Below are 27593 nucleotides of genomic sequence, written 5' to 3' on the forward strand. Positions count from 1 at the left end.
TGAGGTAAAGGTTTACTCGTTTCCATTTGTATGTTCCTTTCTGTGTTCTCGAACCTGTAGTTTTCTTTCTGACGCCCTGGCCCCGGGCTGGGTGCCTGGGGGCACGGGGCAGGGGTGGGGGGGCGTATGAGGGCCAGACAGCATCTGCTGCGGGACAAGCACCAGGGACCCCCGGCCGCTGTCAGGAGGAGCCCCACCTTGCCTCGGGGGGCTGGCAGCGCCCTCCTGGCCTCTCAATTCCTCCCTGAGCCGCGGGCACCAAAAACGCCAACTCCCGGCGGGCGGGCAGAAACTCAGAGAGGTCGCTGACTTACCCAAGGACTCACAGCTAGCAGAGAGCGGGGGGCGGAGGCCAGGCCCTCCGAGTTGTTGGGCTCCTCTGCGAATTCTGCCAGCACTGGTTGTGTTACCAACGCGGGGTCCTGGAGCCTGCTTTTCAGGAAGCGGGTACAGGTGCACAGGTAATTCCTCCGGAAGGGCCGGGTCGCTCGTTCCCCGAAAGGGCTTGGGTTCCGTGCTTCCATGTTTGCTGAAGTGCCACTTAATGTGACGAGGCACAAGAGCCACCAAGTCCCCACACTCCCACCAAGACACCCGGGGAGAAGCGAGGGGCCACAGGGAGGCGTCTCCGTGAGGCGGAGGCATGCCCCCAAGGTCAGGGGCCCCACGTCCCTCGTGGCTGTGCCCTCCCCCTGGGTTTGGCAGGGAGTCGACAGGCATAGGAGGAGGTAGTCAAAGGTCCCAGATGGGCTGTGCTACTAACTCCTGGGTCCTTGGGATGGGGCCCTCCAGCCTCAGTTTCCCCATCTGGCAAGTGGGGGTAAGGGGCCTGAGGGAGCCCACAAGGTCACAGGTCAGACTTGCCACCGAAACCCCGGGAGGGTATAAACATCCAACATGCCACATCGCAGCCCCGGGCCTGGTCCCAGGTCGGACGTCTGTTCTCCCAAGGACGAGGGGCTTGGCCTCGGGGGTCCCACGGGGTCTGGTGTGGACTGCACACGGGGCGGGGGCAGGACGCTGCTTTCAAGGTGCGAGGCCGTCTGGACGGATGGGTGGCCGATGCCAAGGCCCTGTGAGTGTCAAGCTGGAGCGGCCATGTGACACTATGTCCCTGGAATTTGCCGGACGCTTCTCACTCCTCCCACCCCAGCTCTGGCTCTGGGTACGCGGTTTCATTTTGACATCAGGCAAAATTCAAGGGGGATGACTCAGGAGCCCTGACTGGCTTTCCCAGCACGCGCGGGGGCCCAGGCAGCCTCTGCCCCTTGAGGGCGGCCAGCGGTGGGTCTCGGGCCCCGGGCGGCACGGGGGCTCGGCTGGGGAGGGAGAGCGGGGCTTGATGTCCGTGACTTGGGGCAAGTTGAGTCGGGGCCCTGGCCGGGCCGTGTCCGGGTGCAGAGGGAGGCCCAGCACAGCCGGGCAGTTTCCAGTTCTGTTCTCAGAGCAAAGGAGCAGGGACTCCCCGTGGTCGAGACCCTGCCAGCCCACCCCCTGTCCACGGCACCCCGTGCGGGGACTGGGCGCTTCCTCCTGGGAGAGGGGGATGAAGTTACTGCCAGGCTTTGGGGACTGTGGAGGAGGGGACGTGTTGCCTGCACTAGGCCAGGGGGTGGGGTGCTGGGGTCCACCCCCAGGAGACCATGGTCACTGGGGAACTGCTGACATTTGGGGCCAGATTCCTCTCTCTTGTGAGGCCCTCCCGTACATCGTAGGAGGTCTAGCGGCCTCTGTGGTCTCCGCCTGGTAAACGCCGTGGCAGCCTTAGAGCTGGCCCAAAAATGTCCCCAGATGTTGCCAAATGTCCCGTGGGGGGCGTAGTCGCCCCCATTTGAACCTTGCTGGGTTATACCAAGTAGGTGGGCCGGGAGGGTCGGGGCGGGAGCCTAGGGCCTGTCCAGGTTGCGAGCCGGAGGGCTAAGCTCCCAGCTCTGTGGGACCGAGGCCCCCCGGGCAGGAGAGGCACGTTCTGAACCTCCCTGGGAAGGAGGAAGTGTAGAGACCCGCCTCCTAAGCTGTCAGGTTCACGTGCTGAGCACCTGGCCCAGGTGGGGCAGAGCCGATCCGCTCTCCACACTGTGGTCAAGGGTGCAGTACTAAGTGAGGTCTCTCCTGTCACACCCCAGGGGTGCTCCGGTGCGCCACAGGCTGGACAAACACACACACACACACACACACACACACACACACACACACACACACACTGTGGGCTCCCTAAGAAGCAAGAAGAGACCCAGTGGGAAGGGTGAGGAAGCAAGCTCCATGTGGGAACTCTGTCTGAGCCAGGGGACCCTGCACTAGAAACTTTAGGAAACCAACTTGATTGAAATACCGATTACCTTGGGGGAGGGGGGGGGGGGGGTGGCGGTTCTCAGCCCCTTCCTGTGCCGATTTCCATGGCGAGGGAGATCCCAGGACCCAGAGGCCCGGGACGATGCCCCGGAAATGTGAGCTGAGGCTTGGGCTTTCTGAGCGCCAGGCAGGACCGGGCGGCAGGGCCGCGTACTCTCTGTCACCCCTCGTTCAGTTCAGGCTTTCAAGTCCACTGACAGGGATTTCTGGAAGCTCCTTCAGACGCGGTAACAAACAGCCACGGGAAAATTGACTTCGCTATGCGGCCCGTTTTAGCTTACTGTAAATTGTACGTGGACAGCTAAGGGCCCCGCCAACTGCCGTGGACCGCAGGTGGGGCCAGGGGCCAGACCGTTCACTCCTTCCCAAGCCAGTGAGCGGGACTCTGGGCCAAAGGCCCTGTGTGTCACCTATACCTTGCTTTACATGATAAAGGTGTTCCTAAGGGGGTGTGAAATTTGAACTTGGGTAAGTTAAAGCAAGCTTGCAGGCTCTCAGGGGGACATTGTTCAAAGGACCAATTCTGAAAGTATGCCTTTCTACAAAGTGAAGACCCCACCCCCCACCCCAACACACAATTTCACTTCTCGGAGGCTCTGTGAGTCCCTGCCCTGGGGCTGTCTCAAGGAGGAAGGAGGGCGGGGCCCCTGTCCGTGGTCGCCTCCAGGGCCTTGCAGGGGACCCCCGCGGGCACACCAGGGACCGACCGGTGTCCCACGCCCTGGGCCGTGTGGCCTGGGGTAGGTGCCTTTGCCTTCTCTGGACCCGGATGCCCTCATCTGTGAGGGAAACCGCTGAACAGATGGCACGTGAGGGCCCTCCCGCTGGAGGGCCCGCGCGGCTCTAGCTCCCACCATCTGCGTTCCAGAATCCACCAGGCCTGAGGCTGGGCCAGGGCACCCAAAGTGAGGGCACTGAGGATTCGGGGAACCTCAACCCCCACCTTTGAGGCCTGAGCACCTCCTCCCAGGGTGCCTTCCAGGTGCCAACCTGGAGGACTTCAAAAGGTCTCCAGGCAGGTGGCAGGTGGCATGACCACCCCACCCCACCCCCATCCTCCCTGCAGAAGCGGAAGGGGCAAGTATGTGAGGCGTCCCAACCTGTGCAGACAGGAGGCCGGGAGGGGGTGGGGGTGGAGGAGCCACCGGAAACCACACGGACACACTTCGGCCCCCCGGTTTTGAAAATAGTGCGGAGCGCGTCGGGCGCCTCCGAGCGGCTCAGCGCTGCCAGGCCGGGGTGGGCTGGCGAGGGGTGCGGGCCCGGGCTTGGTGGCTCCATACCTTTCCCATCAGGGACCCGGATCACCAGAGCGCGTCCCGTGAAACAGACACCTAGGAAGAGTGCTGCTAAAAATAGCTGGGGGGGGTGGGGGGGGGCGGGGGTGGGACGCAGGGGTTTGAAGTTTGTAACCGAAGCCGGCTGTGCCTGGGGGCCGACCGCGCGCGCTGCCCAGGGCTGGGCGGAGGGCCCCCCGGAGCACCCAGCCGCTGCCGGGAGCTTGTTCGCGAGGATTGGCCCCGCGCGCGCGGCCCGACCTGGGAAGCGGGTGGAGGCCGCTCCCCTCCTCTCCCCACCCCGCCCGCAGGGGCAGAGCGCGGCGCAGCAGCAGCGGCGGCGGGGCGGCTCGGTGCCCGGCGGGCGGGCGGCCCGTCTGCGCGGCCCGGGCGGCCTGCGGTCGGGATGAGGACTGCCCTCCGCGCCCAGAGCGCCGGGGCCGCCGCGGCCGTGCCGGGAGCTCGATCGTGTCCGCCAGCGCGGCGAACGGAGCGGGGCCCTCGGAGCGGGAGGTGAGTGTGGCCGCGCGGCGCCCGGGCAGTGCGCGCGGACCGGGGGTTTGCGCGGCGGGTCACCTGGCCGCCCGCGACCCGCCACGTCCCGGGCGCCCTCGGCGGCGCGCCGCTCCGGCGGGGCCGGGCGACCCTCCCCGCGGCCCCCCCCCCCGCCCCGACCCCGCTCGCCCGGCCCGGGACGCTACGCGCCGCGAACGCCAGGGCGCGCCGGGGGCTCGGCGGGGGCCGCGGCGCTTCGAGGCCGGCCTCCGCCCTGCCCGGCGCCGCTCGCGGAGCCCGGGCCGGCCCCGCGGGGCGCTTCGCAAAGTGCAGCCCAGCGCCCGCCGCTGCGTGCCCGCCGGGGCCGCAGAGCGGGGCCTCCGGAAAGCCGGGCCTCCGGGGAGCGGGGCCGGGGCGGGGGCGCGCGCGCGGCCGCGGGCCGGCTCATTCATTGCGGGCCGGAGCGGCTGCCCCCACCCCCACCCCCACCCCCGGAGCCCGGCTGCCGCCTCCTCCGGGCTGCCCCCGGGGCGTGCCGCCCCCGCGCTCGGCCGGGCGCGAGCCGGCCGGGGCGGCAGCGGGGGCAGCGCGCGGGCCCGGGCGGGTCTTTCGGGCGCCCGGGGCTCCCCGCCGCTGCGCTCTTGCGGGGAGGCCACGCGGCGCCCACACCCGGCCCGCGCCCCTGGCCGGCCGGGCGCGCCTAGGGAGTCGGGCCGGAGGGACCCGTGGGGACGCGGCGCCGCGCGGCGGCGGCCGGAAGGGAAGGCCAGCCGGGGCTCGCGGGGACTTCCCGCGGTCACCCAGACCCTGCCCCCGCGCCCTGGGCCACGGAGGCAGCGGGGTCGGAGGGACAGACGCAGCTTTGCTTGGGCTGGCCTCCTGCGCTCTGGCGGTGGCTGAGGCCCTTAACTCCTTGCGGACCGCTCTTCGGCCGCTGGCTCGGGATGGGTAGGGACTGTGCCACGTGTTACTGTGTGGAAGGCTCCTATCCTGATCCGGGGTACCCCTAGTGTCGGTGAGGAAACCGAGGATCAGAGAGGTTAGGTAACCGGGCCGATGCCGCACAGCCAGAGAGCGGCAGGGGCCGGTGCCTCTCCCGGTGCCCTCACTACTGCCTGTTGGTTGAGCAAATGCAGACGGAGCCCTCTCTGTGCCCCACGCCACCCCAGGAGCCCCCAACCCAGCAAGCCCCTGCCTCCCCGATAACAAACCAGACAAGCAGGTAAAATGCCAGGTTGGTATCGGGCTGGGGCGGGGGAGGGGGGCGGCTGGCGGGAAGCTGGGACAGATTACAGTCTTAGGAAGGAAGGGCGGCCAGGGCAGCCCCTGAGGTGCCCAGGAAGGAGGGCGTGCCCTCGTGTGCCATGTGCCCGGCCTGGCAGCTTCCAGAAGCACAGGGCAGAGCTTGTCGAGAGCCTCACCCGGGGAGGAGTGTGTGAGGCAGAAAGGAGGCTGGGGCACCTCGAGGGGAGCGCGCGGCCCCCACGGCATCTGGGCGGGGGGCGGGGGGTGGGGGTGGGGAGGCACCGTCGAAGGGTGAGTGGCCCCTCTGCCTGTAGCCCGGGCCGGCTGCAGCCAGGGGCAGCGTGGGAGCCGGCAAGTCGCGGGACTTCAGGGTCAAAGACAACTCAGAGATCAACTTAGAGACAACTCCCTCATCACTGCCCCAGTTTCCCCCAGACCCTGCCTCCAGGTTACTGCCTCTGCTTGAATACCCCCATCGCCGGGGACCTCACTGCCTGTCACAGCCACCCATCCCATGGTCCCACCCCTACAATGTGCCAGAGGTTATGAGAAGGCCGTGCTGCAGATTGAGGGGAAAGCCTCCTACCTGTGGTTTCCGTCGACTCCGGTCCTGTCATCCTGAGGAGCACACGGCACATCGGGTTAAGTCTTACACACGGTTGGCTTTGGAGAATGTTAATAGAGAGATTATGTCCCCTTGAAGCCTAATCGTGTCGGGTCCTGCGCCTTTTCTGACTTGACATTCCGGGTCAGGCATCATCCCGCCTCCCTCCCTGGGAGAAAGTCAGCGGGTCTCCTCCCCGACTTCACGTCCGCTCGACACCGGGGTGGCCTGGAAGCAGAGACCTGTTCCCACCTCCTTTCTTCTGGAACCCCGCCACCATTGATGGTGCCAAAGAGACATCAGTTCACACTGTGGATTCCTCCGGAGCCCGGAGACTTCCTAGCCAAGCCCCACCCCCACCTTCCTCCTGGCTTTGACTCTTACTGAGATTCGGTTACCCGTCTGCTTTCTCTCCAAGATGAGGGGCTCAGAGTTCAGGGGAGGTGGTGCGGTGGGGAAGGGTGCAGGCTCCAGAAGCAGCTGCCCGGGGCTGTGTGGGCAAGCCCCCAGCGTCCCTGAGCTCGACATCTCCATCAGGAGAGTGGGGAGACCTGCCCGGGCCCAGGGGCGGGCCGAGGTACCGGGCACCCACAGCACGGGCCTGACACGCTGAGAGCACAGCAGACGCTAGCTCTGGTGGGTTCCCCCCCCCCCACGCGGCCGGGGAGACCCGCGGGGCCCGTGGGAAGGACCCTGCAGGCGCAGCCGGGGCCCTGCCGGGGGCTCCTTGCCCACTTCTCCCCGGGCCACCCCAGCCGGCTGGCCCACCTCCACTTTGGTTCATTCTACATGGGTGCAGAAGGGACGAGACCGGGAAGGGTGTGACCAGCTCCCCGTCCCACCGCTGCCGACAGCTAAAGCTGGAAACCTGCATTCCAGGCTGGCCGCCGTCCCACCCCGTTCTCCTCCCTGACCGCAGTCCCCGGGGCCCATTCTCGGGACGCTGCTCCCCCTGTCCACCTCCTGCCTGTGACCTCACCCCCCGCCCCCCCGTCGGACACCCAGCATCCTGTCTCCCTTCTCCACCTGCCAGCCGCCTCCTTGCCATGGCGTGCGGTCCCCTGCCCCGTCAGAACTGCCCTCTGCTCCGCCATCAGCCCTTCCGGCGTCCCACCCTTCGTCGGGGGCGGGCAGTCACATGTCCGCCTTTCAAAGCCCTGTCCCTGCCGAGCCCGACGGAGGGGCTCTCGGCCCACACTGGCCGGGGGATCCTGGGGTCCTGTTGCCAACCTAGTTCTCTGATAGAACCCGCCGACTGTGTGTTGGAGGCTGAACGGAGCGTGGTGGAGGATGTAGGATAGAGACGGACGGCCTCGCAGGTGCCAAGGTCCTGTTTCTTTGGCCTGTCCCTTGCTGGTTTATCCTCACTGTGTCTCCGTAGCCGTGGCTGGGGTGACAGATACTGTCCTCGGGGACCGATTGCAATCTTATACTTTAGTCCCGCCGTGAGGTCAGCTGAGGACCCACCGTTTCCCTGGGTAGAAGGAAGAGTGGGCCTGTACAGTTGAGCAGCTCGTTCACTGCACAGGGACACCCAGCCCAGACTCTGCTTAGCAGGCGTCTGCACGCTGTGGGGCCGTGTCCACCCAGGGAGCCACCCAAAGGTACCCAGAGCGGGAGCGGCGGTCACACTTTAGACCGCTGTCCTTGCTCCTGAGGACGTCACTCGCGTCCTGTCACATACGGGCGCGGGAAGCCACCCCTTCTGGGGGCCGGAGAGGCAGACCTCTATCACCGCTGGCCTCCTCCCCCGTCGGTGCTGCCGAGCGTCCGGGACCCTCAGTATTGTGGGTCAGCGTCCCTCTCTCGTAGATGCTCCCTTGGCCCCGGCGCGTCAGGCCAGCTCTGGGGAGGGCTGGGAAGCGGGGTGGCAGGCCAGGCAGGGGACCCCCGTCCCGCTTCCCAGCCACCAGAGAGTGAGGTCAGCGACTCCATCGGCCGTTTGGGGGCCGTGACCCCGGCGTCGAGCTATAGGTTTTCTGCTCACTACTCACCCAGCCCTTGTCGGGATTGAGATGGTCTCTGAGAATGACACCCCTGTTCACACAGATCAAGCTTTGGGAAGGAGTGTCCCAAATAGAAGCTCCACGTATGACCGCGGGGTGGGGGGTGGGGGGGGGGACGGCAGGGCTCGTCCGGGGCCCCGGGCTTTGCCGGCCAACCCTGATGGTGGCCCCAGGCTGCCTTGCCACCCTGTTTCCCATCACCCAGTGCTCGAAGCCTCTGGGAGCCACCGCGGAGCCGTGCCCCCTCCCCCAGGGCGGCCTCCTCTCGCAGGGGGCCTGGAGGGGGAGCAGCGTGGGCGCGGGGACCCCTCGGAGCCCCCGGCCAGCGCCCGCGCCCTGGCTGCGAGGCCAGGACTAGGCAGCGATGCCCCACGGGGGCCGGGTGAGGCCGCCTTCCGGGCACAGCTGGACCCCAGGGACGGCGGCCGGCGAGGGGCGGAGGCCGCGGGGCCGTGAGGGGGCGCCCACGACAGCGGGCCCCCTCCTCACCCCTCGGGCCCTGCTGCGGGGCGGGCGGGACAGGGCAGGACGGGGACATTCCATCCCTGGCCGCCTGCTCCCAGCCTGTGTCCTGACTCAGGGCTCCTCACAGGGCCCGTGTCCCAGGCAAACAGGCCAAACAAAATCCACATTCATGAGCGGCCACTGAGGCTTTCCGACGGCCTGGGTACAGATGCCGCCTGCAGATGCGGCCGCTGCATTTTCCACATTCCTGCAGGGCCGCTGGGCCAAGGTGTCCGTGTGCAAACAGCGCCCGCCCCCCCCGGCCCCCGTGTGGCTGGCCGGGAGCCGCCCCCTGGGGACCCTGCAGAGCGGGGCTTCTCTGGGCTCGTGCTGGGGCGGCGGGTGTTGGGGGGGTTGGTGCCGAGACCCCTGACTGGACGGGGCGGAGGGGGCCCGGGACCGGGGCCGGGTGCTGGGGGACGTGTGCCCTCGGCAGGGGCGGTGTGCCGGCTGCTGGTGGGCCATCCCATGTCCTCGGTCAGCCCGACACGGTGGGGACACCTCGCACGGCACCCGGCTCACCCTTTTAAAGGGCAAGTGCTGTGGTTTTAGTGCCTTCACGAGGCCGTGCGACCACGACCACTGCCTCCTTCTAGAACACTTTCATCCCCCCGAAAAAAACCGTGCACCCTGCGGCGGTCCCCCCCCCCCCCCCCGCCCCCGTCGGCCCTGGAAACCACGACTCCACTTTCGGCCTCTCTGGATTTGCCTGCTCAGGACATTTCACATGAATGAAATCACAGTGTTTTTCTTTCTGCGACCGCCTGACGTTTTCTGGTCATAACGTCATCACGGGGCGTCCGCGTTGTGGACGCTTCGGTGCCTCGTCCCTTTTTGTGGCTGAGTAATACTCCGCTGTGTGGCCGGACCCCGTGGCGTGCATCACATCCACCGGTGGCTCTCGGCTGCCGTGAACGGCGCTGCCGGGGGCACGTGTGAGCGCGTCTTTGTGGGGCGTGTCTCTGTACTTCTCCAGGACGGGGTCCGGGAGCGGGACCCCGGGGTCCGTGGCGGCACACAGATGGGGAAGTCGGGGCAGAGAGAGTGGCAGTCACAGTCTCAGGGACTGTCCTGCGGGACCCTCTGCCCTCTGGCCCCTGCCCCAGCCTGAGGCTTCTCCTGGGCACCCGCCGTCCACACACGTTTCCCGTCCTCTTCCTCACAGCGTCCCTGGAGGGAAGGGCCCAGACCCTCAGGGAGGGACCTGCTACAGTGCCGGAAACTTCTACCGCTCTTCCTTCTCCCAGCCTTCCCCGCACACTGCAGAGAGGGAATAATCGCATGATTATGGGGCACTGACCCCAGGAGACCCAAACATCACTCACCGAGGTCTGGTGATCAACGGGGCTTTAGCTCTGGCCTGCTCCAACCGGGACCCAGGGACCCCCGAGCCTGTCCTGTGGCTTTAGCTCTGGCCTGCCCCAACCGGGACCCAGGGACCCCCGAGCCTGTCCTGTGGCTCTTTTCAGAGTTCCATAATGCACGATCAGAATGGACATACCCAGTAAGTACCAGAATCCACCACTCTTACCCCAGAGAGGTGAAGACATCTGCCCGAAACCCACCCAGCAGGGAGCTGTCAGAGGCCTCGGGGGCTCAGGCCAGGCCACCTAACCTGACGCCGGGCACACAGGGCAAGGGGCGCCCGCCTTCCCCGGCTCTCGCGGGCAACGGCTGACAGGCGCTCCGGGGCACCGCCAGGCTGGCCCTTGCTGAGCAGTATCTCGCGGGGACACAACGGCAGCAGGGTCAGAGGTGCTGGGGGCTCAGCGTCCCCCTGGGCCGTCTGACTTCTCCTCAGCCATACGTAACCGGTGCTCAGAGTCCCCCCAGGACAGCCACAGTGCTGGGCGCCCTCTGTGCGTCCCGCATGTATGTAGCGGCCACCGGCACACGGCCGCTCGGGGGCCAGGCTGTGGTCCGGTGCCCCCCACCCCCACTGCGACAGTTCACAGTCTGGCCGGGGCCATCGGGGACGCGGGCAGTGGCTTTGTGCTTAGCACCCAGAGGAAAGTCCGCAGGTGCCTGACGGGGGCCTCTGGTGGGGCCGGGAGAGAGGATGAGACACAGGAAGTGGGGGGCCACCGACTCTAGAAAGAGGAGGGCAGGACCGAGGGGGGCCGGCCCCACTGTGGGAGAGAGCCCTCCAGCCACCACTCTGACAGGGCTCCCATACCACAGCACAAGTCCGTGGCCCCTTTGCCCCAGGCCACGAGGGCCCCATGAGGGGGCAGCCGAGGAGAGGAAGACACCCCCGCGGGGTCCTTGGCCAGCTCTGGGACAGTCACCACCACTCCCCACTCAACATGTGTGCATCGGGGGTGTGAGCCTGCACCTGTGTGCACACGTGTGTGCCTGCGTGTGTTCACGTGTGAGTGTGCCCTGAGCACGTGCGTGTGTGTGCGTGAGAGCGTCACTGTGTCTGAGAGCGGGCACGTCTGCGGTTCTGCGCGAGCCGGGGACCAAGGTGCACAGGCAGTTTTGAAAGCGATGGGAGCCGCATTTAAGGACGCAAAGCCAACGATGCAGTTCGTTTTCTGTAACACGTGACATCGGAAATAGCATCCCCGCGGCGCTCAGTGTAAAACCGAGGCAGAGTCCGGTGCGTGTTTTATGTTTAATCGGAGTCTCCGCTCCGACCAGCCCCTCACGGGCTCTCAGTGTGCCTGTGGCCGCCGCGCACCTCGGCGTCCGGGTGTCCCTCAACCGCGGAGCCCCTGGATGCCCATCCCCCCACACCTCTTCCCCCACGGCCTCCAGGAAGCCCCTCCAGACTTCCGTTCCTTCTCTGAGCCTCGGTTTCTCGGACTGGGGTCAGCGGCCCCAGATCAGACGCCCGGCCTCGCCCAGCTGTGCGATGGGGTGGCCCTGGGACCTGCCTCTTAACAAGCTCCCCTGGAAACCGCGCCCACGTGCGGCTCAGGACCCGCTGAAACTCTCACCTTTTCTCCCCTGGATGCCGTGTTTCTGGCACCCGGGTTGGCACCACGCCCCTTACTCACCACCAACCCGTGGCACCGTGCTATTTTTCCCTCCTCGTGATGTCCAGAAAACTCCTATCCATCCTTCAAAACCCACCTCCCATCCTGCCCCGCCTCCTCTCTGAGAAGGTTTCCCCCACCCGAGGCGGCACGAGTCCCCTTCCCTCCTTGCTCCCTTCTGAACCCACCCCGTGTGTGCCGGTCCCACGTCTCAAGTCCCCGGGGTGCCTCTCCTCTCTGAGCACCTGGAGCCCGGCCAGGCCCAGGCACCACGGAGCAGCCTTGGAGCGTAGATGTGGAATGAATCTGGGCGCGCGTGGGCGGAACGGTCTCTCTGCAATCTCAGTAAACATCTGGCCGCGGGACCTGGCAGGAAGCTGACCTCGCGGGTACCACTCGGCTGGCAGCTGTGCCCCATTTATAAATACACGCTAAACGCGGACCGGCCCACGTGCATTCCTGCTCCCCGCCCTGGAGTGCCCTCCCAGCGGAAGAAAGACAGCCGGCGGCCCTCTGCGCCCGGCCACGGCGGTCACTCCCGGTGAGTGGGAGCGTGCCCGCCACAGGGTCAGCTCGGGGCCTGCGGAATCCGATTGTTATCTGAGCGAGCTCGCCGACGTGCCCGTTGCCGAGGCTGCATTTAGCACTGGGAAAGACTCCCCATCCCGGCAGCGTGCTTTTCTTGGATGTCTAGGCTGTATTTATGCCGGGCCGGTGCCTGGGGAATAATTAACGTCTCGGAAGCTCCCGGAGGGGCCCGCCGTTGGGCAGTGGGCACCTGGGTCTGTGCGCTTAGGCCTGAGGACCTCCTGTGCCTGGCCCCCCAGAGCAAGTAAAAGAGCGAACCCGGACTTTCCCCAGGCTGCTCTGAGCCGAGCCCCACAGGGACCAGGAGACCCCATCGCGGAGGGGCTGGAGGAGGGGCTCAGGGTGAGGCTCAGCCGGGCAGGCGTGGGCCTTCGTCCCAGCATTTCGCCTCCTCCAGCCTCGGTCCCCCCCACCCGTCCCTGGGCCTCACAAGTCCTGCCTTCCGGGAAGTGCTTTGCCAGCCATGCGGCAGGACCGCTGTCTGGCAACTGGCATCGTTCCCGCAGAAGGCGGCGTGGACGCCCCTTGCCCAGCTTTCTGGCCACCGGGCGTCTCAGGCCCGTGCCGTCCGGGACAGTGGCAAGGCCCCCAGGTGTGGGCAGCCATGGGGCCTCGGCAGGAAAGGGCTCGCCGTCTGTTACCGGCGCCGTCAAGAGAAGCAGGGTGCAAGGTAGCCGATCGCTTCCGATCCCTCAGTGGCTTCGTGTGGAAAAGAAAGAGGGGTCGCGAATTTCGTGAAGATTTTCTTTAACCGACGTAACAAAATACCCTCATCCCAACGTGTAGTCTCCGTTTCTGAGAGTTGTCAGGGGCCCCCAGGGTGGAAGGCCGGGCACGTGCACATGTGCGGGGCGCCACGGCGTGGCAAGTACCCGGGGCAGCCCGCAGGATGCCCGGACGCCCCACCAGCAGGTGCACCAGCCGGCTCCTGCCCCTCGCTCCCTCGGGCCATGTGGGCATCTCCCCCGCCAGCCGGCGAGCACCTAGAACCAGCCGGGCCTGGTCGTTTCATGGCCCTGGAAGGCAGGGGACGGGCAATGGTGTCCACGGAAACTCGGGCCTCAGGATTGTGCACGGTCATTTGCGTGTGGTCTCTGTCCTCGGGGTCCCCACAGGCACCTGGCCCATCCCAGAGCGCCCAGACCTCTCAACCTGTCCTGTACCCCCTCCCTGCTCCCCTGTGCCCCCCTGACTCCCCTGTGCCCCCTCCCTGCTCCCCTGAGCCCCCTCCCAACTCCCCTGTGCCTCCCTGACTCCCCTGTACCCCCTCCCTGCTCCCCTGTGCCCCCCTCCCGACTCCCCTGTGCCCCCTCCGTGTTCCCCTGTGCCCTCTCCTTGCTCCCCTGTGCCCCCTCCTTGCTCCCCTGTGCCCCCCAACTCCTCTGTTCCCCCTCCCAGCTCCCCTATATCCCCTCCAAGCTCCCCAGTACCCCCTCCCGGCTCCCCTGTGCCCCCCCGACTCCCTGCTCCCCCTCCCGGCTCCCCTGGGCCCCCTTCCAACTCCCCTGTGTCCCCCTAACTCCCCTGTACCCCCTCCCTGCTCCCCTGTGCCCCCTTCCTGCTCCCCTGAGCCCCCTCCCGACTCCCCTGTGCCATCCCTGACTCCCCTGTGCCCCCTCCCGACTCCCCTGTATCCCCTCCAAGCTCCCCAGTACCCCCTCCCGGCTCCCCTGGGCCTCCCCCCTGACTCCCTGCTCCCCCTCCCGGCTCCCCTGGGCCCTCTCCCAACTCCCCTGTGTCCCCCTAACTCCCCTGTGCCCCCTCCCTGCTCCCCTGTGCCTCCAACTCCTCTGTTCCCCGTCCCAGCTCCCCTGTATCCCCTCCAAGCTCCCCAGTACCCCCTCCCGACTCCCCTGTGCCCCCCCAACTCCCTGCTCCCCCTCCCGGCTCCCCTGGGCCCCCTCCCAACTCCCCTGTGTCCCCCTAACTCCCCTGTACCCCCTCCCTGCTCCCCTGTGCCCCCTTCCTGCTCCCCTGAGCCCCCTCCCGACTCCCCTGTGCCATCCCTGACTCCCCTGTGCCCCCTCCCGACTCCCCTGTGCCCTCTCCTTGCTCCCCTGTGCCCCCCAACTCCTCTGTTCCCCCTCCCAGCTCCCCTGTATCCCCTCCAAGCTCCCCAGTACCCCCTCCAGACTCCCCTGTGCCCCCCCAACTCCCTGCTCCCCCTTCCTGCTCCCCTGTGCCCCCTCCCGGCTCCCCTGTGGTGGCTTTGCACCCACTGGCCTCCCTGCCCTGGGACCTGGGCCACACTGCCTCACTGCTGGCTCAGGTGTTCCCCGGGGGTGAAATGGCCCCGCACCCCTCTACCTGGCGGCAGACTGTGTAGGCGGGGCCTCAGGGGCAAGTTTCTCTTCCAATCACGGACAGCCAGTTGGGAAGCTCGGGAAACAGGTGGATGTACAGATATAGCTACAAGCAGGCCTGTGTTACCGCGGGTGGTTTGTGTATATGAACACGGCCCCGGGCGTGTTGTGCGTGATACTGTGTGCCACACACGTGTCATGTTGCGTGACTCAGTGTTAAAGGTACGACCGTGGCTGTGCGTGTGCAAACTGCGCACCCGGCCTGTGTGTGCCGTCCTGGGCACCACGTTCCGGGCACCGTGCTAGGACCACGCCCAGATTGCTGGTGTTTTCACGGACCCCCCTGGCTGGGTCACGGGAGCGCCCTGGGATTGGAGGCTCGAGCTGCAGGCCCAGCAAGGAGAAGGGCTTGAACCCAGACACGCGAATCTAAAGTCCTCTGTCACCCGTGTTTGGTCGTCCTGCAGCCCGGGGCCGGCGACCTTCCGGAACATGTGCCCCCGGCCCCGGGAGGTCGTTGTAGGTCGGTCCCGCCCAGTGGCCCCGATCGGTCAGGGCACTCGCTGCGTTCAGACGGCCACCGGCCGCCCCTCTAGACACGTGTCCCTGAAGGTCACGACCCTGAGCTATCCGAGGTGAGCTCTGCCTCATCTTCCCTGGCTGGTCACCCCCCCTGCGGGTACGTGCGGCTCCTGGGGGGCTTAGGAGGGGTCAGACCTGCACCAGGCAGACACCCACGGGGATGCCCTGTACCCCTTCAGCACCTCCACGACCTGCCTTCCACCGCCACTCGGTCACTTCTCCTTGTAACCCTACTTGTAGCTTGGCCGTCAGCCGTATGTTCACATCCTGGCGCTTTGGGTGACTGCCAAGTGACAGAAACACAAGTCACACAGCGTGAAAGGGACCTACTGGCTGGTGGGACTGAAAATAACTTGGAATGACAAGTGGGCTTCAGGCACTGTTGGATCCAGGTTCCCAGACAGCGCCTCAGGAGTCAGCCTCTCTTCGTCTCACGGCTCTGCCTTCCTCTGTGTTGGCCCCACTCTCGGGAGACCCTCTGGAGGGTGGCAAAAAGGCCCCCATGGCTCAGGCCCCTGTCCCGCCTGTCACCACCCCAGCAAGAGGTCCCAGGGAAGCCTCTCGTTGGTGAATCTACGCCCACTGTCCACTCCGTCTGCATGACCCAGGGACAGATGCAGGGCCCTGGGACGGGTCTGGGTCACATGGGCTAACCTTTCTTTCCTTCTCCCCCAGTCTTTGGCCCTTTGTCATGTGGGTCTGCTGGCTCCCCCCCCCCAGCTACTGGGGAAGGTTAGGGTAAAGAAGGAGGGATATTGAGCTGGAAAGTTTCAGGATTTTCCCATAGGTCTGGGAGTGCAGGGCTGTGCACCTTCCTACGTTCGTGATCTTTGCCCAGCAAATAAATACGAATCCAAACATTTATGTAAGTATTATGTACATATATATGAGATAGAGGAGAGTGGTGGGTAGTTATGTAGGTAGTCAGTGAAGGGATAGAGACAGAGATAATAGAGTGATAGGTGATAGGTCGATAGATAGATGATTGATTGATAGATGATAGATTGATAGATCAGTAGACGATAGATCAATACACAGATAGAGATATAAATGGATATAAACATAGCTAGATAGATGATAAATGGATAGATTCTCCCCTGCAAGATTTCTTTTGGACATTTGAATCGAGGTCTCAGTGGCCACAAACATTGGCATTCCCAGCCTGGGATGACCTCGGGCCCCTCCTGTCCCAGACGGGCTGGGCCTGGGTGTGTGGGAGTGACAGCAGACAGGAACCCAGCCTCCAGCCTGCCGCTGGGGCCAGACCCTGAGGCACAGGTCAGGCACCTCTGTTGCTGTGCAGGGCCACGCGTGGGAGAGGGTGCCGCCCCACCAGGCTGGCAGTGCAAGGCCTCGTCGGCATGCTGGACAGAGCCCGGTCAGAGAAGACAAAACAAAATGCTCAGAAAGTGCTCTCTATGGGCAAATAAAGAAAATGCCGGAAGAAGCGATCCCTCTGCTTCCCCGGCTGGGCCCTTTGATCCCAGCCCCCTGGCCGTGCAGTCGGAAGGATCCCTCTGTGCCGTCTGCCTCTTCACGGTGACCGGCGGGGGGCCTGCGGGTCCGGTCTTCCCGCCCCTCACGTCCCATGCTGGCCCCGCACGCAGGGCACGGACGCGAAGTCCGGGGAGCTGGGGGGCAGGAGTGCGGCCGGCACCCCAGGAGGGAGACAGGACTTCCAGGCAGGAACTTAGATCTCACTCAGCCCAAGCACCTAGGATGGAACCTGTGACCACGTGGCCAGATCAGATCCACATCCCTTCCCTCCAACAGAGGGGCCATTTTCATGAGCCTGGGGACAAAGCAGGTGATGGCATTAAAGCCAGTGGTCCCTGGGCAGCGCTCACCGTGCTGACGGCCTGACCCGTGCCATCTCATTTAGTGAGCAGCCACCCCATGGGGCTATGTTATCCCCGTTAACAGATGAGGACACTAGAGCCGAGAGCCCCCAAGTACCACAGCTGTCTACTGCTGTGTAACAAAGAGCCCCAAGCCCCGAGTCTTCGGACAACGATGTATTACTTCATGGCTCTGCAAGCTGGTGGCGGTGCTGCTGCTGGCCCTGCCCAGGCCACTCAGGGGCTGCATTTGGTTGGCACGTGGGCATGTGACCCTCAAGTTTGAGCAGAGGCCAGCTGGGCCGCTCCGAGAGCACCCCAGGCAGCCAGCCCTCTCTCCCAGGTGTGCCTGCTTTGGAGACCCTCCAAGCCCAGCAGCCTCCTCAGAGGGATCAGTCTCTCCAGATCAACCCGGCTGTGAGAACAGCGGCAGAGACAGGAGCCTTGGGTGGGCTCAGTCATGGGCTGGCTGGCGGCCACAGCATGGGACCTCTAGCCCAAGACTCAGGACACGTGGGATTGCACCCCGCTCCATCCGTGACTCTTGGTGTCCTAGGCAGGTCGCTCTGCCTGTTTGGGACATCGGCAGTCAGCTCTGTTATCAGGGTAGCATGGGAGTGTCTTCAAGGACCCTGGCACGTTCGAGCAGGCCCAGAGAGGGCAACCAGGGACGGCACAGGAGATAGGAAGGGGCAGAGAGACAGCAGGCCACTGTCCCCTTCGAGGGGATGCATGAGCATCTACTCCAGGGGAAGGACAGGCCACGTCATGGGTCAAGTCTGGCTCCCCAACCCCTAGCCTCAGCTCTGGCCTACAAGGCCCGGAGATCCTCCACAGGCTCAAGCAGAAAGGGGTCATCCAGACTCCAGATGGCCACATAAGGTCCCTCCTCCCACAGGACCTCAGGCTGAGCAGGAGTGAGCCTACGGGAGGGGACAGCTTGTCCCTTCTCCCAGCCATGGGACAGAGGCTGTTGGTGGTAGTTCTATGGGCACCCAGGCCACCCAACTCCAGTCATGTCAGGTTTTCTTTCAGGGTATTAAGGGTTACATGATGGGGCACTTGCTTACTCCCAAGATTTTGCTCCCTCAGCCCTGCAGTGAGCCAAGGCTAAAGTCCAACACTTGAGACCACAAACCTGAATTCTAGTCCTGACAATGAATAGATGGCTGAGTAGGTGAGTGAGGTGGGAGGGCAGATGAATGGGTGGATGGATGGATGGATGGATGATAAATGGGTGTGTGGGTGGATGGATGGAAGTATAGGTGGATGGATTGGTGGATGGGTGGGTAGATGGATATGTGGAAGGATGGATGGATGGATGGATGGATGGATGGATGGATGGGTGGATGGGTAGGTAGATGGATTGGTGGATGGTGGGTAGATGGATATGTGGAAGGATGGATGGGTGGATGGATGGATAGGTGGGTGGGTGGATGCATGGATGGATGGATGGGTGTATGGATGGATGGATGGATGGATAGGTGGGTGGATGGATGGATGAATAGATGGATGAATGGATGGACAAATGGACAGATGGATGGATGGACAGATGGATGGATGGTTGGATGGATGGACAAATGGATGGATGGATGGATGGATGGATGGATGGATGGATGGATAGGTGGATGGATGGATGGATAGGTGGATGGATGGATGGATAGGTGGGTGGATGGATGGATGGATGGATGGATGGATGGATGGATAGATGGATAGGTGGGTGGGTGGGTGGATGGATGGATGGATGGATGGATGGATGGATTGATGGGTGGATAGGTAGATGGATTGGTGGATGGTGGGTAGATGGATATGTGGAAGGATGGATGGGTGGATGGATGGATAGGTGGGTGGGTGGATGCATGGATGGATGGATGGGTGTATGGATGGATGGATCGATGGATGGATGGATGGATGGGTAGGTGGATGGGGGATGGATGGATGGATGGATGGATGGATGAATGGATGGACAAATGGACAGATGGATGGATGGACAGATGGATGGATGGTTGGATGGATGGACAAATGGATGGATGGATGGATGGATGGATAGGTGGGTGGGTGGATGGATAGGTGGATGGGTGGATGGATGGATGGATGGATGGATGGATGGATAGGTGGATGGATGGATGGGTGGATGGATGGATGGGTGGATGGATGGATAGATGGATAGGTGGGTGGATGGATGGATGGATGGATGGACAAATGGATGTATGGATGGATAGATGGATTGGTGGATGGTGGGTAGATAGATATGTGGAAGGATGGATGGATGGATGGATAGGTGGATGGGGGATGGATGGATGGATGGATGGATGGTTGGATGGATAGATGGATGGATGGATGGATACGTGGATGGATGGATTGTGGAAGGATGGATGGACAGATGGACGGATGGATGGATAGATAGGTGGATGGATGGATGGATAGGTGAGTGGATGGGTGGATGGATGGATGGATGGATGGATGGATTGATGGGTGGATAGGTAGATGGATGGGTGGATGGTGGGTAGATGGATATGTGGAAGGATGGATGGATGACTGTGTTTTCCAGGCATTGTGAACCTGCCAAACTAGGCCCTGTCCCCCAGGAGCTTCCCATCTTACACAGGAAGCCAATTAATCCAGGCGAACAGGTGGATGGAGGTCATGAGCAGGCACTGCACTTGTTGCCGGATGATGAAGTCACAGGAATGTGATGAGGGAAGATGACAAGGAGACAGTCTAGGGACACTGCAGTGGGAAGAGGACGCTCCGTGGGTGTGTTAAGTTTGAGGGTGCTCTGGAGACAGAGATTGTACATCCCTAGAGAACCTCAGTTTCCCCTGAGCCAACACCTGTGTCCCAGGCCTCCACGTTACCCACTTTCCTGGGGCCTCACGATGACTGCTCTCCTGGGGGTACAGAGAGGGGCCAGGCTCTGTGCATGCCTCTGGCTTCCTCTCCTCTGGTTCCTGGGCCCTGTCTGAGCGCATCCCCACTTGTCTTCCTCACCCAGTTCATCCCCCGGTCAGGAAACAAGCCGGGGAGGGTGGCTGGGGGCTAACCCAGGGTCATGCAGCCAGTCAGGCTTTCCGGGGGTCTCTGCTGACTCTCATCCGACCGGCCTGCGCAGAACAGAAAGACCCCATAAAAAGGCCAGTCAGCCCTAGGAAGATAAAACTCTAAATGCCAACACCCAGCCGCACATACCAGAGGTCAAATATGTGGGAGATGTGTATAGATCAGGACACTTTCAACTTTTACAAGGTCCAGACCCTTGGAGGGGGAGGAAGAGAGAAGTGCGGAGCCCAGGACCCCAAGTCCCAAGGCCGGGGCGGTGGCACGAGCGGGTGCGCCCATTCAGCATGGCCACCACGTGTCCCAGGTTGCCAGACTTGCCCCTGCTGTCCTACAGCCCTAGGTGTTTCTTTTCTTGACACAGGAGCCCTCATAGTTGTGCAGACCACTGTGAGTGGGTTTGGTAGCCCCGCCCCCATTCTTATTGCGGCTGCATTTTTCAAAGCGAATCCCAGATGCCAGATCACTTTGCCTGTAAAGACTTCAAGAAAAGCAGTTGGCCCTTGGGGACGAACCGGTGGTCAGCAGTTGGGTGTTTCAAAGAGTGTATTAATGCGTTACCAGTGTGAATGAGTCGTTGGCTTTTTTTCATTTAAACTAGAGTGAATTTGAGGCCTTCCCTGTGGCCATATCCCTTTTCAGCCACATTCTGCGAGGCCCTCTCGGCATGGAGAGGAAGGGACGGCGTCATAGCTGAGCTCCTGGAAGCGGTGGTCCCTGGAGTGTGGACGTCAACCATGCCAGATCCCTCAGGGAGACCCGGAGGCCTTAGAACAATCTGGAAACCTCTGGTGCGGAATGGTTGCTTCGAGGCCCACAGCAGGCACAGGGTTCATGCCACGGGCACAAATGAACGTGCTCACGGGTGGTCTGTCCATGCGGCCGGGGGGGGGACAGAGGGGAGCCGCGGGCAGGAAGCATGGACCACTGGGAGAGAGGTGAGTCCAAGCGACTACGTGAGGGGAAAGGTAAAAAGCAAGTCACAGGGCAGGGCAGGCCCCTCAGGACAGCTAGTGGCCAGCCCATGACAAGACCAATGCCCAACAAAGTCACCTGTGGGCCCCCACGTGAGGCTGTATTGGTGAGGACACTTTCCAGCCACAGAAGAATAGAACGTAAGTCAAAATAGGTTAAGCAAAGAGGAGACCGTTAGCTCACAAAACTGGGCTCCGTGGGGCGTGCTTCAGGCATAGCCGGATCCAGATGTTCAAATAGTGGCATCAGAGTCCAGTCTAATGGAAAGGGAAGGGTTAGCCCCACCAGAACCACGTGGACAGAGTGGAGAGGAGGGTGGCTCCCCAAAGGAACCCAAGGTACCGTTGCCAGAAACAGGAAGATGGGTGCTGGGCAGGCAAGAAACAGATGTCCCCACCGAGGGAACTTCTGCGGCTGCAAGGATGGCCCGGGGGTAGAAATGGGGCAAAGCAAGAAGATTCCAGCCCTGAACCTCGGGACACAGCCGCGTGCAGGATGGGGATCGCGAGCTGGCAGCTCCCGGGTCAAATCCACCCAGCGTGTGTGTTTGGCTCGGCCACGGGCTGTTTTAAAATCACAGAAGTCCACGGGAATACCCACGCTTCTGCTGGGGACCTGAGAGAGATGTCCCTGCTGGGGCTGCGATGCCACCGGGACACGGTGGGTGGGGCGGAGCAGCCGAGGCCCCCAGGAGAAGGGCGTGAACACCCCCTACAGCCACCCAGCTCCTGCCTCGCTCGTTCCCGCCCGGCCCCTCGTGGCCCGCAGGGCACTGTGGCAGGGCGAGGCTGGGCGCAGGTCCCCTGCACGGCTGGCACGGCTAAGACCCTGCGGAGCAGCGTCTAGGTGGGTCCTGCGGCCCCGCGGGTTCAGAGGCCCCCGAGGAAGTGCAGGCGAGGTTGGGAGTCTCCCGCAGTCAAGACCAGCCCCTCCCAGCCGCCCCCGTGGGGTCACTGCCGGCCCAGCAAGTCCTGCCCGGCCCACCCAGGGGCCCAGGCCAGAAGTGCCCTCAGCCCTGCAGCTCTTGGCCCCAGAGGTGGAAAAGCCCCTGCAGTTCAGCGACGGCAAGCTGGCTTCCGCATCCCTCCGCCCCCCAAACACACACACACAAACACACACACACGGGAGTGTCTTGGCAGCTGGCTAGCGCTAACGTGGCTCCATTGCTTTGGGGGACTTTGAAGGAAACTAATTAAAAGCAGCTGAGATGTGAAAAGCTGGAAGGTGGCAGGAGCCAGGGACAACTTTCCACAGGGCTCGGGAGCGAGCCGCCTAGCCGCCGCCACCCCCCGCCATGAGCCACCGCGTCCAGCCAGGCCTCCGCGCGCCGAGAGGGGCGGGAGCGAGCGCGTGGCCGTGGCCGTGGGGACGGGCCGGCAGGCGGGCGGGCGTCGGGGCTTGCTGGGCCGGGGGTCACTTGCCGTGGCTCCTAGAGTGGCCGTCCCCCAAGCCTGGTGCCCTGGACAGCCTCCCTCGGCCAGGGTCCGGGGAGGGGGCTTCATGATCCAGGACAGCGAGGTCGGCAGGAGACCCCCGCTCAGGTTCTCCCGTTGGGAAAGTGGCCCCCGCTGGGTCAGAAAGCCGGACGCCGACCTTTGGGGGGCAAGGGGAGGCGCCGTGCCCTCTGCAAGCTTCCGGATCCTCCTGCGTGCCGCGGCCTTTATCGCGTGGGCTGTTGCTCCGTTGACGCCGGCTGCGCCACCGTGACCGAGTCCCATCCGTGCCATTTACGGGGGTGCCCGGTTGCTTTTATTTCCGACCAAGTTCTTACTTAAAAATGAGTGTAAACATTTTATCTGGGGGAAGAGGACCAAGATGTGCCTACAGCACGGGAGGTGGCGGCATCTGCCCGCCAGCCCCTCCAGACACCCCCCGAGGCCAGCCCGCGGGCGACGTTGGGCCGTGCTCTCCCGCGGGACCGCAGCTGGGCCCGGAGCCCCGGCGCCGGCAGCCGGAAGCGGCAGGTGGGCGCGGCGCGGAGGCCGCGGGGGCTTGGCTGGCCCGGCGCTGCCTTGGGCCTCGTGTTCACCGCGGGCGCTTGCGCCCCATCCCTGGGGCGGCCACGCCCGGAGACCGCCGGTGCGCGGGTCTGTGCCGGGAGCAGGGTGTCGCGGTCGTGGGCGGTGGTCTCTGCTCCGCGGCACACAAAGGAGGGGCACGGGGTGGCAGTTACGCACGCCCTTGTCCTCACTGCCGCCCCCTCCCAGTGTTCCCGGTGCTGGATGAATTTGTGTCCTTGCCGGTCATCGTTGCACAGAGGACCCACCACGTATCTGGCCCTGAGCGAGGTACTTGACGTGCGGTATCTCCTTTAACCCCCACGTGACCCTGCCGCCGTCGTCCCCAGTGTGCAAGGAGTCCCTGAGGTGTGGACAGAAGTGTCATTTGCCCGCATGCCTGGATTCCACACTTACACCTGAAGTACTACATGTGCTTTGAGAATGTTCCCAGCCCATCCCCAGCCCCACCTATAGACCCCAGATCTGAAAGGAGCCAGAGGCTGTGGTGGCGTCACCATCCCCGAGCTCAGAGCCCAGGGTTCTGCACGGTGACAGGACGTCATCGGTGATAGGACAGAGGGACCACCACGTGCACATACACAGCCTGAGCGTGCACACGCACGCCAGAGTCTCCCACGTGCGTGTGCGTGCACACGCATACACACGTGCACGCACACGCGCACCCACACACCCAGGCGCGCGCACACACACACACACACACAGGAGCATCCGCACACACACAGATGCACACGCACACCCGCGCACACACACGCGCGCGCCCACACACGCGCGCGTGCACGCACACACAGGCGCAGGCACACGCACGCGCGCGCACACGCTCACGTACAGACGCGTGCGCGCGCACACACAAACCGCCCTGACTCCGGCCTCCCTCGCAGGAACCGTGTAACGGGCGCCACCTGCTGGACAGTTGAGGGGACAGGAGTCCTGCAGCCGCGGGGCCCCCACAGCCTGGCTGAGACCCCAGGTCCCCCCTCTCCGCCCCCCCCCCCCCCCGGAGAACCTGCTCAGCCGAGGCCCCGCCATCCCAGCCAGAGTCCCGGGTGTGGGCAGGGCTGGGGGACATTTCTTCTGATGGGAAAAAGGAGTCCCAGAGAGAGGTTTCTATAGCAGCGCCTTTTAAATATCTAAATCCCTGCCTTGTTTCTAGGCCTGTGGTGCACGCGGAGGGCAGTAGGAAATGGATTGTTATCAAAACGATAGTAGGGAAATAATAGCTAACATTCGCTGGAGTATGTCGCGAGCTAAGTGCTTTACATACGCCGTGTGACGTGGCCCTGTGGACCCCATGGGGTGACCATCAGACCCGTTTACAGGTGGGCAGACGAGGCTCAGAGAGGCCCCATCAGCTGCCTGAGGTCACACAGCCAGGAAATGATGGCGCCTGGACTTTGAGACGGGCAGACTGGCCCGTGGCCCCCAGCAGGTGCGCGGGGCCAGGACCCCTCTCTCCGGGTCGACCTGCCTGACGTGGTTCACGCCACCCTGCCCCTGCTGACAGGGAGGGGCAGGGCAGAGTCTGACTTTCTAGTGTGTGGAGTGGGGTTCACTCCTGCTGCCCCGGAAGAGAGGGGACCCTGGGGACACAATGCAGGGGGAAGGGAGAGTGGACGAGCACATCACCTCCGCTTCCTCTCCATCTGGCTGGCGCCTCTCCTGCAGCCCCAACGGGCCCTGATACTCCCATCCCAGAGCAGCAGGATGTGCGGGCTTGGCTCCGGGCAGCGTCACCCCAAAGTCGGGGTCACCCTCGGCTGGGGCCGAGATGCCCAGAGGGTCACCGGCCTGCAGAAAGGTGTGCCCCGCCCCATCCTTCCCTACCTGACGCTGTCCCCACTCGAGAGCCTGTAATAATCTGGATCTCTAGAGGTCCCAGGGGCCCACAGTGGTCTGGGATCACAGGACCTCGTGGGGCAGGTTCCCATGCCCACAGCCCCGTGAGCACCCCACTTGATTCGGGGGGGGGCCTGGGCTGGGTGACTTGAGCCACATGCGCCTCTCAGGCTAGTGGCAGTGCTGAGTGGGCCCCATCCTTGAAGACCCTCTCTGGCCCCCAGCTGGTCCCCTCTCTCCTCACCTCCACCTCAAAGGCCAGAGCGCGGGGTGCCTGTGCCCACACCCCACACGCCGTCAAAGGAAATCACGGTCCCAGTGCCTGTTTCAGCCCCTGGCAAAACGTCCCGCTTTCCTCCTCCTTTGCCTCTAACTGACAGCAAAGCAGCAGAGAGCAGGGAGGGAGGACCCTGCAGGGCCTCGGCCCATGCACCCTCTGCAGTCAGAGTCAGGCCTTGTCTGGGATGGCTGCATATCGAGTCATGTAGCCGTGCCCCTGCGGGCCGCCGGCTCCTCTGCTGCTGGGGACGGGGCTGGGCGGGGCCTGTGAAGGCCACACCACGGGCCATGCAGCCAGAACCCCCAGCGAGTGGCTCCTACCCAAGGAGGTCCCCCCCCTGCTGCCCTGGGCTCAGGTCGGTGTGCAGGGAAAGGAGATTCCCCCCCCCCCCTCAACTATGACCGTTTCCTCACTTGCAAAGCAGGGATGAGGTCAGTGTCAGGGCCTCAGGGGACACCACAGAGCCAGCCGAGAAATGGTTGGACACAGCTCTGTGCTTCCCTCAGCAACGCTGGCAAACAGGGTGGGGGTCCCGAGACCGTGGAGTGGCGGTCACATGAGCGCAGGCCCTAGCTATCTGGGAGCAGGGCTCCCAGCAGAGGGAAGGGCCAGGCAGGTGTGTGGGCATGAGGGTCCCTGGGTGGGAGTGGGGGGTTCCCTGCTGCCATTTGTGTCTGCGAGGCTGGCTCTGGCGGTTGGGTGGCCAACAGGATGGGGGAGGAGCAGGTGCACGAGCAGGCAGGGCTAGCGGTTGGGGTGGGGGGGGGGGGGATGGGGTTGGCAGGAGTGAGTCCCAGGATTTAGGCCAGAGCAGGGCTGGGGAATAGTGGGCCATTTGTGGAGAAGCGGGTGGGGCCACCCCCTGAGAGGTGCCAAGGAGGGTCCTTCCCACCTCTTCCAGCTCCTGGGGACTCCGGTGTCCCTTGGCTGTGGCCACATGGCTCCATCCCTGTGTCTGTCTTCACATGGAGGGGCCCGCTTAGGTGGCCCAGCACACCGTCCCCTCCAGAGGAGCCTGCCGGGCTCCCGCCTCAGGCCCACACTCGCCCCTCCTGTCCGCACAGCCCCACGTGGCCTTGCAGCCCTCTGCCCCCAGCCTCAGACCTCCCTAAGCTCGTCTCCACAGCCCCCTGTGTGACGTAAGCCCCCTGAGCCCTGCTGTGGAGGGACCCACAAGCCCCTGTGCCAGCGAAGGATTTTCCTTCTGCAGTGGGGCTCCTGGAAATCGTGAAAACTTCCCAGGGCACAGCATTTTCGCCAGCCGTGGGATCAGGAGAGCTGTGTTCTGGAGGCCTGATTGCCCTAAATTGGACCCACTGGGATATCAGCCCTGTGCGGTGGCACCTGTGTCCCCATCCAGAGTCACGTCCCAGCTCCTGGCAGGGAGCCGGGAGCATCGGAGGTGCTTGGCTGGAATTCGCCAAGGGAATGAGGGAGGGAGGGAATGAACGAATGAGTCAGTCAGTCAGTGAGCTGAAGGAGTGCGCGCGGGAGGCAGGGAGTGAGCGGGAGGGTGGGTGAGGGCTCCCGGGGCGGGGACAGCCTGGAGCGTGAACTGCCCACAAAAAGGTCACAGGGGACCAACCACAGGCTCAGTTTCAGCCCCCGCAGTTTCAGTTCAAACGGTATTTTGTTTTATGTGAATTTGTAGTCCAAGTTTGAAAATGGGCAGACTTCACCCTAACGCCTGGATTTCTGGCTTTTCCAGAAACGGCCGAGAGCCCAGGGTTTCCCGGGGGCCACAGGCAGGCGGCCGCTGCCCACGCAGCCACGAACCTGCGTCGCCCGTGGGCTCCAGCGTTATGGCCTCCACACTTCTTCTGAACCTCCTGATCCAGGCGGAGCGCCTGGCCCTGGGGACTCAGCACAACTACTCAGAAGCTCAGTCCTGGCGGGGGGCGGGGGGAAGGGTAGTCAAACAGGGCTTGCGTGAGAGGGTGCGGCTGGCCTGAACCCAGCCAGCAGGGGGCCGGGAGGCTTTGGGCAAGAGGCCGGCCCCCCCAGGTGGCCTTCATGAAGACGGTGGGGGGGGGGGGGGGGGGGGCAACACACACCGCCTGGGGAACCCCTTCCCGCCCTGAGAACAGGGCCGTGGCCGTGGCCATGACAGGAGAGAAGGCTTCGCGGCTCACATGACCCGTGGCCCCTGGGCAGAGCCCGCCCTGCCCCCTCCCTGCCTGTGTGTTCGGAGCGGAGGTGGGGAGTCCTAGGGGGGGAAGAGGCCTCGCCACGGCTGGAGCGGGCCGTGGGTGGCTGGGGGAGGCAAGCTGCCTCCGGGGGTCACGGAAACCCACCCGGAGGCGGAGAGGCCGCATGTCCCCGGGAGGATGGTGTTGCCCCCACACGCGAGTGCCCACTCTGCGTCACGTGCTAGGAGGGAGGATGGGCCGGCATAGTGGACAGCTGGCAGGGGACGGCCCGACGGAAGACGGCAGGGGCAGGGGCAAAGGCCCTGTGGCGGGTCAAAGGACCTGCGACAAGGCCCATGGAGCGAGGGCACTCCCGGGACCTGGGGCTCATGAGAGCCAGGCTGTTGCAGCCAGAGGCTCACCCGACACCCAGCTCAGCCCCTGCAGAGCGGGGGTTACCTGCCCACGGGAAAGGCACCCTCGGGAATGCTGCTCAGATCGGAGCGGTCAGCCATTCAGGGCC

At 64.1% G+C, this 27593-nt stretch overlaps 2 protein-coding genes across 2 annotated transcripts in view; both read left to right on the forward strand.

The window, feature by feature from the left end:
• Window positions 1-897: 897 nt before the first annotated feature.
• On the forward strand, window positions 898-26893 carry LOC128778213 (collagen alpha-1(I) chain-like). The gene is made up of 12 exons (XM_053906824.1): window positions 898-1031; window positions 3941-5016; window positions 8251-8431; window positions 12292-12394; window positions 12559-12722; window positions 14144-14374; window positions 14823-14990; window positions 22732-22886; window positions 23015-23095; window positions 23155-23173; window positions 26006-26080; window positions 26650-26893. The coding sequence occupies exons 1-12, from the start codon at window positions 898-900 to the stop codon at window positions 26891-26893; spliced, it is 2631 nt and encodes an 876-aa protein (XP_053762799.1).
• Window positions 3834-27593, forward strand: part of ZNF469 (zinc finger protein 469) — a 46404-nt gene continuing 22644 nt past the window's right edge. The window contains 1 exon segment of the mRNA XM_053906746.1: window positions 3834-4142. The gene's annotated coding sequence lies outside the window, so the exon portion shown is untranslated.

This window comes from Panthera pardus, unplaced genomic scaffold, assembly GCF_024362965.1.
Source record: "Panthera pardus isolate Hobbes unplaced genomic scaffold, ASM2436296v1 HiC_scaffold_19, whole genome shotgun sequence".
Taxonomy (NCBI): Eukaryota; Metazoa; Chordata; class Mammalia; order Carnivora; family Felidae; genus Panthera; species Panthera pardus.

Excerpts from the sequence above, each read along its gene's own strand:
- LOC128778213 (XM_053906824.1), top strand. The coding sequence starts at position 898 with ATGCCACATCGCAGCCCCGGGCCTGGTCCCAGGTCGGACGTCTGTTCT. Across the intron at positions 1,032-3,940 it reads GGCAGGACGCTGCTTTCAAG|GGGCAGAGCGCGGCGCAGCA; the intron begins GTGCGAGGCCGT and ends CCCCGCCCGCAG. Across the intron at positions 14,991-22,731 it reads ACGACCCTGAGCTATCCGAG|CTGGGCCCGGAGCCCCGGCG; the intron begins GTGAGCTCTGCC and ends GCGGGACCGCAG.